Source organism: Pelodiscus sinensis, chromosome 20 (genome assembly GCF_052426305.1).
Source record: "Pelodiscus sinensis isolate ZL-2025 chromosome 20, ASM5242630v1, whole genome shotgun sequence".
Taxonomy (NCBI): Eukaryota; Metazoa; Chordata; order Testudines; family Trionychidae; genus Pelodiscus; species Pelodiscus sinensis.
The window spans coordinates 17,743,479-17,755,865 of record NC_143071.1 but is presented as its reverse complement, the minus strand read 5'-3'; the positions used below and the strand labels follow the sequence as shown (position 1 = coordinate 17,755,865).

Here is a 12,387-nt window from a genome sequence, read left to right as displayed (position 1 = left end):
TTTTTTTTTACTTAAAAGTTTTTTTTTTTTCATAATTGCAAAGGAAAACGTCGGTCTCTCTCTTTTTGAAGTTGCAGAAAAATTAAATTGCGGATAAATTTTGATCAAAGGAAGAGTTCATCACAGAAATTAGGAATCAAAAAGGTCATTTCGCCCATTCCTCTCAGATGGGATAAAGCATCAGTGACCATATTATAGGGAGGAATCCAAAACTGGCTTATTTTATATATCCCAAGCAATGGGGTTTTCACACATCTTGGCCCTGCCGAGATGATCTCTTCAGATTAGCAAAGTGAAATACTTATGCGATCATAAGTAAAAAGTAAGGTTTTGGAAGGGGCAAGCCAGGAAATAGAGGGCCGGAAATGGAAGGGCTCAGAATGTACGAGTGAAGAATGAAAAGGATTTGGGAGCTGGAAATATGAAAGTCTGAGCTCCCTGATCCCATGGTTGGCTTGGGTATTCGGCATCCAGACTCAGGAGAGGAGATGAGTGATAAGGCATGAAAGAGATGATCTCGGGGACAGGTACATAAGGACTGGGCGGAGCAGGGGTGGGATAAGACCCAAACTGTCCTTTATGAGGTCCTCCCTTGCTTGGCAAAAAGAAGCAATTTGAAGACCCACTGAGATCTGGGGCTGGGGCAGAGAGAGGACGGGGAGTGGGAAAGGATAGAGGAAAGGAGTGTTTGATGCTGGACTACAAAGAGCAACAACAATTCTCTTTGGAATGTAAGTAGCACTTCCACAAATGTTCATTCATTCATCCTCTTAGCAGCCTTTGGAAGCTACGTAGCTGGGGGTTACCCCAATTTTTCATCCTGTGAGTGGGGGAGAATTGAGACACTTCATAGAGAGGTAATTTACCTGAGGTCAGGTGGAGCCAGACCCTGGTTTCCTGGCTCTCGTAGCCCTGAACTTTGAGCAGTCGTAGGGCTGGGATTCTGATTGGTGGTGACCTCTCCAGCTTGTGAAGGTTTCTAAGGGCATGTCTAAACTACATCCCTCTTTCGAAATACCCGTTTTCGAAAGAATGCGCGGCTGCCATTATGCAAATGAAGTGCAGGAAATTCAAATCCCGGCTTCATTTGCAATTTCGATCTGTCTAATTTACATCCCTCTTTCGAAAGTGAAACCGCCATCCAGATGCGGTTCTTTCGGGAAGAAACCCTTTTTCGAAAAATCCTGTACGCCTCAAAAAATGAGGATTACAGAATCTTTTAAAAAAAGGGGTGTTTTTTTTAAAGAACTGCGTCTAGACGACGGTTTCACTTTCAAAATACTGTTTTTGAAAACCGCGCGGCTACCATTATGCAAATGAACTGCGGGAAATTCAAATCCCGGCTTCATTTGCAATTTCGATCTGTCTAATTTACATCCCTCTTTTGAAAGAGGGGTGTAGTCTAGACATAGCCTAAGAGAGGAAAGGGGAGGAGATGGGCACCATGGGGCTCTTTGCACTTGGCCAGTTCCTAATCCATTGTCTTCTCCGTGGCGGGTGGTTCTGTCTTCCAGGAGACTGGCTCTGCCTTCCTGCAGCTGGGAGTCTCCCTGGAGCAGCAGATCCAGGTGATCTTCAAAATCCTGGAGGAATATGACTGGGGCTCCTTCGCGGTCATCACCAGCTTGTACCCAGGCTACAACATCTTCGTGGAGGTTATCCGGTCCTTCACGGACGCCAGCTATTTCGGCTGGGAGCTCCAGGATGTCCTGACCTTTGAGATGACCCAGGATGGGAGTAACTCCAAAACCCAACGGCTGTTACGGCAAATCGATGCCCAGGTGATGATTGTGTACTGCTCGCGGGAGGAGGCTGTGTACCTCTTCCAGGTGGCAGAGCAGGCAGGCTTGGTCGGGCCTGGCTACATTTGGATTGTGCCTAGCCTGACGGTGGGGAACATGGAGCTCCCGCCTGTCTCCTTCCCCATCGGCCTCATCAGCGTGGTGACGGAGAGCTGGAAGATGAGCCTGAGGCAGAAGGTTCGGGATGGTGTGGCCATCATCGCCATGGGGGCTGAGAGCTACTTCAAGACCTATGGGAACCTCCCAGAGGTGGGCAAGGACTGTAAGACGCCTCCTAGCACCACCACCAACAACACGTTCTACAGGTCAGCATCCGAACGCTGCTGCTGAGTAGCCGCCAGCAGGACTTGGTCGTTTGCATGGTGGGGATCAGGTCAGGAGGGGATAAAGCTCTCAGAGAGAGGCCCGGAGGCACCCTCCCTTGGACAGGGGTGGGTTGGCAGTATCCACTCGGAGAGACTGGACTCCCCCGTTGATGAAGTCGCCCCTTGATCTCCTGAAGGGGGGGGGGGGAAGAGTTGGCGGTTCTGTCTGGCGGGGCGGGTTTGTGGGTGAGGAAGCATGGAAGTGTCCTGGCCCCGCCCCTTCTGTCTGAGGCCCCGCCCTTCTGGGGCAGCCCTGGCCCACTTCAAAAATCTCTGAAGGGCCCTCCCCTCCCCCGGTCTGAAATTATTGCCCACCCTGGTGTAGAGTGAAAACTTTCTCCCTTCCTTCAAGGGCTCGCTCAGGGCGAATGCAGCAGCATGGCCACCGCTGAGGCGGAGGGTGGAGCAAAGCGGGAGGACGACAGAGAGAGGGAAAGCGCAGGAGGCAGGGAAGGACAGGGAGCGCCAGGCTACAGAGCCTGAAGGACCCATCTAAGTGCAACGGTTTTTAATTAACTCTCCTGAAGTGTGACCCTTGGCTAATTGAGCAGGGGGCTTGGGCTCTGGGTTTGGTAAATCTTGTGTTGCTTGAGGGATACAGTCCCTCTGAGTCACTGCCTCACGGGGCGGGGGGACGGGGGGAGGGAGCCCGGGGGCAGATGAGAGAGGGGAGGGAGCCGGTTGGAAGGAATGAGACCGAGGGTGAGTGAGGCCAGCCACCCTGCTGCCCTCGTGCGCTGAATATGCCAGCACCTGGCTCGCACGTGTGGGCCTGGCGCCAGCCCAGTGACCTTGCTGCTGGTCCCTGCCCAAATCTTCCCTCCCCCGACATGCCCTGTTCAGTGATTTGGAATGTTCTGCCTGTTAGCTCGTTAGCCTGTTCACAGCCCCCCCTTCCCGGAAAATAATGCGGAGTAAGATCCTGGGGTGTCAGGTACATTTTGTGTGTCTCTAGGTCACCAGGGCCTGTCTGACTTTGCTACCGTGCCTCTTGCTGGTTCCTGGTGTGGAAGGGAGGGAGGAAAGCTTGGGTGGGGCGGGAGGGGGGGTTCTTGCTCAGTCACTAATATACTGCCAGTATCCTGCTGGGACTATGGTGACAGGCTTGGTGTAAAAGCCTGAGTCAGGTGGCGCTCTCCTTCATCCCTCCCACACTCGCCAATCCATGCAGACTCCTTTCCTCAGTTTCCCTCCAGGTTGCTTTTCTCTGGGAGCCATTCTGCATCCCAGCCCTGGGACTTGTGGTCCCTAGAGAGGAAAGCATAACAAGCACCTCCCTGGCATGCTGCTTTCCATCCCTAAATCTCAGTGCATGCCGCCCAGAAAGGGTCTCATAACCCCCTTTGACAGGTGGGGAAACTGAGGCAGACAGCAGAGAAGTGACTTGGGTAGTCAATGGCAGAGCCGGGCATAGAGCCCAGATTTCCTCAGCCCAGGGCCTTGTCTGCTAGACCCTGCAGCCAGATGGTCGCGGGTCTGTGCTGGGGAGAGGCCAGGCTGGAGTGCGGGCGCTCTGCTTAGCCCATGCTGGCGGGGGCGTCTGTGGGAGGGAGAGAGGTTGCTCGCCCTGCTTGGGAAGCTGCCACTTTCCCTGGCCATGGTGCTCCTTGTTTTCCCTGCAGGCACCTGCTGAATGTGACATGGGAGCACAGGGACTTCTCCTTCAATGAAGGTGGCTACTTGGTGAGGCCCACCATGGTGGTGATCTCGCTGAACCGGCATCGGCTCTGGGAGATGGTAAGGGCTGCTTTCCCCTCCCGCACCCACCGTGTCCCCCTCCCCACTCAGGGCACCTCCCCTGCAAAGCCCAGCAGCCACCAACACCAGACGGGGCCGGGGAGAGAAGAGGCTGCCCAGGGATAACGCCCTACTAAAGAGGCATGTAGGAACCACCACGCTCTGTTGCTGCGCCCCTCCCCCACCCCCGCTCTCTAGGACTGCCAAGCCCCCTCTTGTCCCGCTCTGAGCCAGACTCCTCTCCCTCCCTGGATGTCTTTGGGGAGCACTGGGATTGTCCAGAGTTCTCTGCTCCTGTCTCTGGATCCCTCTGATCTCCCTTCAACCTTCATTCCTAGCCTTGGTTTTTCTTTGATCCTCTGGATTTAGTTCATGCCTGGGTCCTTTGGCTCCTCCCCTTATGGGGCGGGGATTTTAGCAATGGGGGGCTCACACCTGCCCAACTCCAGGTTCTCAGTAGGTCCAGCCTCTGTACCTGATGGGCTCTCCCTTGAGGTTCCAGATCTGTTTGCGTTTCTGCCCTTAAGACCTGTGACGAGCTCCCCTCCATTTGCAATCTGTCTAAACCCCTTCTTTAGGCACCTATATGCCCTTTCTGCCCCCATTCCCATGAACACCCATATGCCCTTCTTAGGACCAATGTTCCCTCTAATTTTTTCCATCTATGTGTGGAATAAATTTTGCTATGTGCACCAAAGCATGTGCAGATGCGCACTGCCAGTAGACCCGCATGCTGCCAACTGTGAGTGCTCTGCTAATCAGCAAGGTGGCATCTCAGGATAGGTCTAGACTGTCGCCAGAGGCATGTAGTTTAGGTTACCAGACATAGGAAAATGAAGCGGCGATTTAAATAATCGCCGCTTCATTTAAATTTACATGGCTGCCGCGCTGAGCCGACAAACAGCTGATCAGCTGTTTGTCGGCTCAGCGCGATAGTATGGATGCGCGGGTGTCGACATCAAAGGTATTTGTCGACCACCCAGGTAAGCCTCCTGGGATGAGGTATACCTGGGTGGTCGACAAATACCTTTGATGTCGACACCCGCGCGTCCAGACTATCGCGCTGAGCCGACAAACAGCTGATCAGCTGTTTGTCGGCTCAGCGCGGCAGCCATGTAAATTTAAATGAAGCGGCGATTATTTAAATCGCCTCTTCATTTTCCTATGTCTGGTAGCTTAATCTACATGCCTCTGGCGACAGAGGCATGTAGTCTAGATGTACCCTAAATCTCTCCTGAGCAGCCGCCAAAATACTCAGCTTATGGGGAGCACTGCTTAGGACCTGCCTCCATATGCTCTGGCGACTGCCACAAACTAGCCGCCAAGCCCCCTTGCTGCCTGGCTCCTCCTCTTGGAGGCTTCCATGTGCTTTTACTTCTCCCGCAGACTCTCAGTGGGCTCCTACACCCTTGTGGCCCCCTTTGGAGACTTCCCATATTGCTGTTAGATACCCCCGATTGTCTCTCCATTGCGCCCCGGGTGCGCCTCTTTACAGACTCCTCATACTCCCTGTAACTACTCCCCGTTACGTTCCTGCAGCCTGAGATGCCCATTCTCTGGTTGCGTCCTCTGATGGCTTCCCCCATAGGTCTCCCAGACCCACCCCCAGTCCCTGTGCTGCTCTTTGTAGTCGTATTTTACACCCGCCAGGGTACGGGGGAGATTCTCGCTCTGAACTTCAGTGTTTAAAATCAGGCTCCCATTTGACGTGATTAGTATTGAGAGTTGTGTTCCCAGCATTCAGGGGTTGGGCGCGCTGGAATGTGTTTGCGCCTGGCTCTGATATTCTTTTAGACAGGCTGCTTTCTTCTGTGAGCGTGAAAAGCACCAAGGTAGGAAGCAGCCCTCGGGCAAAGCAGGCACCAAGGTGTCACGGTGAGCTCCAGGGGAATGACCTAGGATTAGAGCTGGAAATGGAACGTCTTAGGAAGACTGAGACGCTGCAGTAAGTGGGGTTAGTGATGGAGGAGGAGATGTTTTCCCTCTGGGTCATTGCCCCAGCATGCTGTTGGGGAACACGCAGTCTTAGGCATCAGCTGCATAACAAAGGACCATTAGTGACCACTCAAGAGCCCACAGATTTTTATTGCAAGAGCCAGGGAATTAACGTTGAGCTGCTGAGCGAATGTCGCTAATTGCATCCAGCCTGCAGGATAATGGGATGTGGTGGTGCCCGCCCTTCCTGTTAGGTAGTGTTGCTATGGTTGTGTCCCACCCCAGAGGTGGTGACTGATGCAACTGACTGGTTGGTAAAGCACCTTTGGGTGGAAAGTTTGATAGGTGCAGTGCTGGTCCTAGTGAGCACAGGAAAGACTGCAGTGTGCCCCCTTAGCAAGGCCAGCAAATTCCAACCCAGGAATCCAGGGCTGACCCTCGAGGCTCCTGGGCACAGTGTGAACTCGGCGCGTGCAGTCAGCTGTTGTCTAGGCTAGCAGGCCAACTTGAATGCCAGGCGAGCTGTTGGGGAACAGTGACCTGTGAGTTACTCAGAAGCGTTGCGACATCCACCTCTTTGGTAGAGCCGGGCCAATGCTGCAGCTAAACGAAACCAGAAATAGGCCTGTCACCGTGTGATCACGTTTTTAGGCAACTTCCCTTTTGCCCGCACTGCATTCGGTGGCTGTGCGTGGCCAAGTGACCTGAGGGGTCGCCAGGCTGGCAGTCCACCAGCACAGAGAGTTTTAAGTGAATATTGCAGAACTCTTGTGGAAAGGACGGTTGGAATCGGGACTTGAGTGTGTGTAGCAGCAGAGAGATTCTGTGATGGCGCGTTGGAGTTTCCCCCGTCTCCTGCACCCCGAAATGGCACAAACAGACTGCACCAGCCATGGAATAGCGGAAGTTTATTGCCTCTCCAGGATACAGCACAGCACAGATGTAATCTGGTCACAGAGCTGGGCTAGGATGCCTCAGGCCCCCTTGAGATGGGGGAGACTGGGTCCCTAAACTCCAGCCCCTTTCCCTAGGCTCTCCTCCATGCTTCCAGCCCTGCCCCCCAGCCAGGGCAGCATTCCCCCTTCCTTTGTTCCTCTCCATGGGGGGTGTCTGGCCACTGGTTTGCATAGTGACTCATCCTGTTTTGCTGGGTCGTGGTACCCACGGCAGCCAGTGGGGGTTACCCCAGAGCCAGCAGCATAGAAACCAGCCAGGTACCCCCACTACGTCACAGATTCTAAAAGCAATTCTCATCCAGTCGGGGTGGAGAGAAACATACCATGTGACCGGTAGGCCCAGTCAGAGCAGCTTGACTCTCAACGAGCGCAAATGGCTGGTGAGAAACCAGTAATGGGTCGGGGGATGAGCTGGCAAGTCGCTCGGCAGAGTGGATCCGTCCGAGAGGTCTGGATCTGCTCGCAGGCAGAGGGAGAGGCAAAAGGGGGGATGTTTGTTAGGTGCTGTTCACTCATCAGAGCTCTACCATCCAGGCAGGGGCAGGCAGCCCTGATATCCAGACCTAGCAGTCACTGTCCTGACCTGCTGTCTCCTCTTCTAGTGGAACAGCAATGCCACAAAGATGGTGATTGTGGGAACCAAAGGGCCTGCACTGAGCTCCCTCCCTGGGAATAACCTCACCTGCCCCATTGCCAGGCCGCCGCGGGCATCTCCCCTGGTTGTGTGGGCAGTGACACTGTTCTCCGATCTCGGGCAGGTGGGGAAATGGGAGAAAGGGATCATCCACATGAAGTACCCAGTGTGGCCCCGCTACGGCTCCTTCCTGCAGCCCGTGTCAGACAATCGCCACCTCACCGTGGCCACCCTCGAAGAGAGGCCCTTTGTGATCGTGGAGAACACTGACCCGGCCACTGGCGTCTGTGTGCGTAACACCGTCCCCTGCCGGAAGCAAACCAACACCACCGACAGGTAAGCGGGCAGGCAGCTGGATGTCCCGCCGCACCATCCCTTCCGCTCCTTCCGGTGTGCTGGAGCGGGGTTAGACAGGGACGTGCTCTGCTTCTCGTGAAGCCGGGAGAAGGGAGCATCCAAACCCTGCCCAAGCATAAAGCAGAATGGGGCAAACTGTGGCCTCTGTATAAAACAGGGATGTAAGCGACTAGTCGACTATCTGATAAGCAACAATTTATGGGATTGTCGACTAGATCCTTGACAAGACGCATCCTCCTCCTTGCTGCCTCTATAGAGGCAGGAAGGCAGGGAGGAGCAGAAGCTGGTGCTGGGAAGAGCCGACTTAAAAGCCAGTTCCCTCCAGCACTGTCGCTGGGGGAGCAGGGGAGGCAGGGGGGTAGCGGGGATCGGGCACAAGCTGGGAATCAGCTGATTCCCAACTCACATACAGTCCCAGACACTGCGCCTCTGCTTTTTAAATGTATCAAGAACCTATCAGCTCTTAATGCATTTAAAAATCAGAAGCGCAGCGGGGGGACTCAGTGCAAGCCAGGACAGCTGATTCCCAGCTCGTGTCCGGTCCCCTTGCCGCGCGCCAGCCTTTTTACATTTAAGGGCTCTCCGCTTCTCAACAAATTGACTAGTTGATGGAAAATCCATTGACTAGTCAATTCATTGATTAAACTAAATTTAACATGCCTAGTATAAAGCGGTGCTTTCTGAGTGTTTGCGCGTAGGAGTGTGGCTGGTGAGGGTTTACTGTGGTGCCAGGCTCCGGTACAGGAATTTTAGGCAGGATTTCTCACCCTGGCTGTACGAGCTCTGACTTCAGGCTGGATGCTTGCAGCTGGGAGACGCTGCGTAGAACTGGGCTGCAGCCCAGTCCTGATTGTCAGAGCTGGGAGCGCTGGCTCAGGCGAGACTTTCGTTCCGATACAGTGAGACGTCCCTGGAGCAGACTCTTGGGCTGCAGTTCAGTATCTATAAATGCAGTGTTTTCCCACCAGGCTGGCAGCTGCCCTGGCCCATCAGCTAGTTCCAGGGCTGCCTGTGTGAAGAGCCAGCCTGTAGATCCCAGCGCTGCGGCCGAGACTCCCCCGAGACTGAAAACATGGCCACGGAGATTGGCTTGGAAAGTGGCCCTGCAGGGCCGGCCTGGGCTCGCTTATTAATTGCTTGCCTATGGCTGACCTCTGCGACTCTGATCAAGGTTGTGTCAGCCAGCCTGCTGGATCATCTCTCTCGCTTCCCCGGCTGGAGCAGCCCCTCCTCTTGCCCTGCCTTTCCACAGTTCCCTCCTGCCACTTTTCCCTGCCCAAGTGTGGAAGGCCGTGCCCTTCTCCCACTGGGAATCAGGAGGGCTATTCTGCAGGTTTGCTTCTGAACAAAGGGAATTGCAGACGTTACCCAACAGCTGTGGTTGCTCCCATGCGGAGAGACGGGTGCTCTGTTCCCAGCTATTCTGCAGCTATCTCCTTAGCCCTCCTGGGTTGTTAGGGTCTGTCTACACTGCACACTTATTTCAAAATAAGCTATTCCAGAAGAAATAATCTGAAATAGCTTATTTCGAAATAGCACGTCTACACGAAGGGAAGTCTCAAAATTAGTCGGAGGCAGGCTTCCCTAATGTGGATGTGCTACCTCGATTTAGAGCCCCAGGAGGCACTGGGGAGGCATTACTGTGAATGGCTCTAGGGAGGAGCTATTTTGAAATAGCAGCAGTGGAGCGTCCACGCTAACGCTACAGGAAGTCCCCAGGTTATGTACAAGATAGGGACTGTAAGTTTGTTCTTAAGTTGAATTTGTATGTAAGTCGGAACTGGTACATATTGTAGGGGAAACTCTAGCCAAACATTTCTCCAGAGCTCAGTTTTATTCTCCCACACCTCACTTCCCTCAGTGCTTTATTCTCAAGCTGAGGTGTCTGCTGAGAAAAGCCGCACCGTGTCTCCCTGGTCTGCTGGGGGGGGGGGGCGCAGCTAGTGCGGGGTTGCCTCACTCCGTTTGTAAGTAGGGATCCGATGTAAGTCGGATCCATGTAACCCAGAGACTGCCTGTATTCTGAAATAGCTGATTTGGGATGGGTGTTATTCCTCATGGAATGAGGTTTACAGATTTTGAAATAAGCCACCCGTTATCTCAAAATTATTTTGAAATAAATAAATCATTTCAAAATAACTGTGCTTTGTAAATGCTTATTTTTCCAGCTGGTTGGCAAGACCATCTCTTTCCTTATAATGTGGACTTGCTCTGGGGTCCTGATTCCTCACTGCCTGACTGCTTTGCTCCCAACTTTGCAGTGCCCTGCCTCTTGGGCAGCCACGTATGCTGGTGTAAAGTTGAATCCAGAGTGAGTGTAAAATTCTGCCAACTCAGGTCAGACCAGCAGCATATTGCATTTACTTTGCATCAGTGATAGCGTCTACGTGAGGGGCAGGGCAGCGGAGAATCAAGCTGCTTACGTTGGCATTTTGCTCTTGTGAAAAGTGCATCCCTCACACCATGACTGGTGGCAGGGATGGGGAGAAATCTGGCATAGTAGGATTTTACACATGCTTGCAGGGCTGTGAATGACTATCCAACGTGCAGTCCTGGGAGAACCAAGCTCAGTGTCTCTAGTGCAGCTTTCTGAGCTCTCTGTAGGCTAGTCGGGTCCTGCCTTCACACAGAGCGGTATATCAGCACCACAACACCAAGTGGCATAGGTGGTGGAATGACTTTGGAGCTCCTCTGAAGGAAGTGACCTGTGTGGGTGTCGTGTTTTAATCTCTTGGTTTCAGTGGGGAAGGAGCGGTGGACCCCTACACCAAACTCTGCTGCAAGGGGTTCTGCATCGATATCCTGAAGAAGTTGGCCAAGGCAGTGAAGTTCTCCTATGACCTCTACCTGGTAACCAATGGAAAACACGGGAAGATCGTGCGTGGCATCTGGAATGGCATGATTGGAGAGGTAGGGAGACAGGTGTGACCCATTCCCACAAAGCACCTTTTCTTAAGGAAAGGAAAGATCATGTATTTGATACAGTCTCACGTGATCTTCTTATCAATAAACTAGGCAAATACAACTTAGATGGGGCTGCTATAAGGTGGGTGCATAACTGGCTGGATAACCATTCTCAGAGAGTAGTTTTTAACGGTTCACAATCCTGCTGGAAGGGCATAACAAGTGGGGTTCCACAGGGGTCTCTTTTGGGACTAGTTCTGTTCAATATTTTCATCAACGATTTAGATATTGGCATAGAGAGTACGCTTATTAAGTTTTCAGATGATACAAAGTTGGGAGGAGTTGCAATTGGTTTGGAGGACAGAGTCATAATTCAAAATGACCTGGGCAAACTGGAGAAATGGTCTGAGGTAAATAGGATGAAGTTTAATAAGGACAAACACAAAGTATTCCACTTAGGAAGGAACAATCAGTTTCACACATATAGAATGGGAAGCGATTGTCTAGGAAGGGGTACGGCAGAAAGGGATCCTAGGGATCATAGTGGACCACAAGTTAAATATGAGTCAACGGTGTGATGCTATTGCAAAAAAAGCAAACATGATTCTGGGATGTATTAACAGGAATGTTGTGAGCAAGACATGAGAAGTCATTCTTCCGCTGTGCTCTGCGCTGATTAGGCCTCAGTTGGAGTATTGTGTCCAGTTCTGGGCACCAGATTTCAAGAAAGATGTGGAGAAATTGGAGAAGGTTCAAAGAAGAGCAACAAGAATGATTAAAGGTCTAGAGAACATGACCTATGAAGGAAGACTGTAAGGATTGGGCTTGTTTAGTTTGGAAAAGAGAAGATTGAGACGGGACATGATAGGCATTTTCAGGTATCTAAAAGGGTGTCACAAGGAGGAGGGAGAAAAATTGTTCTCCTTGGCCTCTGAGGATAGGACAAGAAGCAATGGGTATAAATTGCAGCAAGGGAGGTTTAGGTTGGATATTAGGAAAAACTTCCTGTCAGGGATGGTTAAACACTGGAATAAGTTTCCTAGGGGGTTTGTGGAATCTCCATCTCTCTGGGTCCCTTCCAGTTCTCGTGTTCTATGATTCTATGCCTGATGTCTGCTAACCACAATGTGTGAAAGCCTGGACCTGACCTAGGGTTCTCCCGTTTGAGTTAAGTCTGAATTTCAGTGTTTGGAGTCAGTTTCTGATCCTTGGCCATGCTTTGCATGGGCACAATGTGATGCTGGAGCTGTAATTGTAAGGAAAGCTGGGAGTACTGCCTGCACTAAAAGCTGCTGAACATTTTGCATTGTACGACCCTGTTTTCAGGTGTTTATAATGTAGCCCACACAGTTAAAGCTTGGCAGAAATTCTGGTGTCCGCCTTATGCTGAATTTTGGGGAAATTTTCAATGTTCCAGAGATTAGGGAAAAACACATTGTTGTGTCCCAGTTTGAAAATGTTTCCAATCCTTGAAGCACTAGTGCCTGCATGATTTGGAGCAAGATATTTGTCCTAGCATCAAACATGGGCCTTGTGCTGTTCCTGTAAAAGTATACTCAAATCTTCAGGGAGATTTGTACTCCACTTCAGGGAGTGTGGCCTTGGAGAAGTGTCAGGGCAGGGGGTGGGGAAAGGGTGTTCAGTTTGCTGGGATTAGAAAGTTGGCAGTTGGATGGTTGGTGGTCCACAGGCAATGT

General features: G+C 52.1%; 1 protein-coding gene across 1 annotated transcript in view; it reads left to right on the top strand.

Moving 5' to 3' along the window:
* GRIN2C (glutamate ionotropic receptor NMDA type subunit 2C) overlaps window positions 1-12,387 on the top strand; it is a 58,175-nt gene that overhangs the window by 21,938 nt on the left and 23,850 nt on the right. The window contains exons 3-6 of the mRNA XM_075903712.2: window positions 1,515-2,107; window positions 3,790-3,904; window positions 7,554-7,765; window positions 10,528-10,696. Coding sequence (XP_075759827.2) covers window positions 1,515-2,107; window positions 3,790-3,904; window positions 7,554-7,765; window positions 10,528-10,696 — 1,089 coding nt within the window. The remainder of the gene's footprint in view (window positions 1-1,514; window positions 2,108-3,789; window positions 3,905-7,553; window positions 7,766-10,527; window positions 10,697-12,387) is intronic.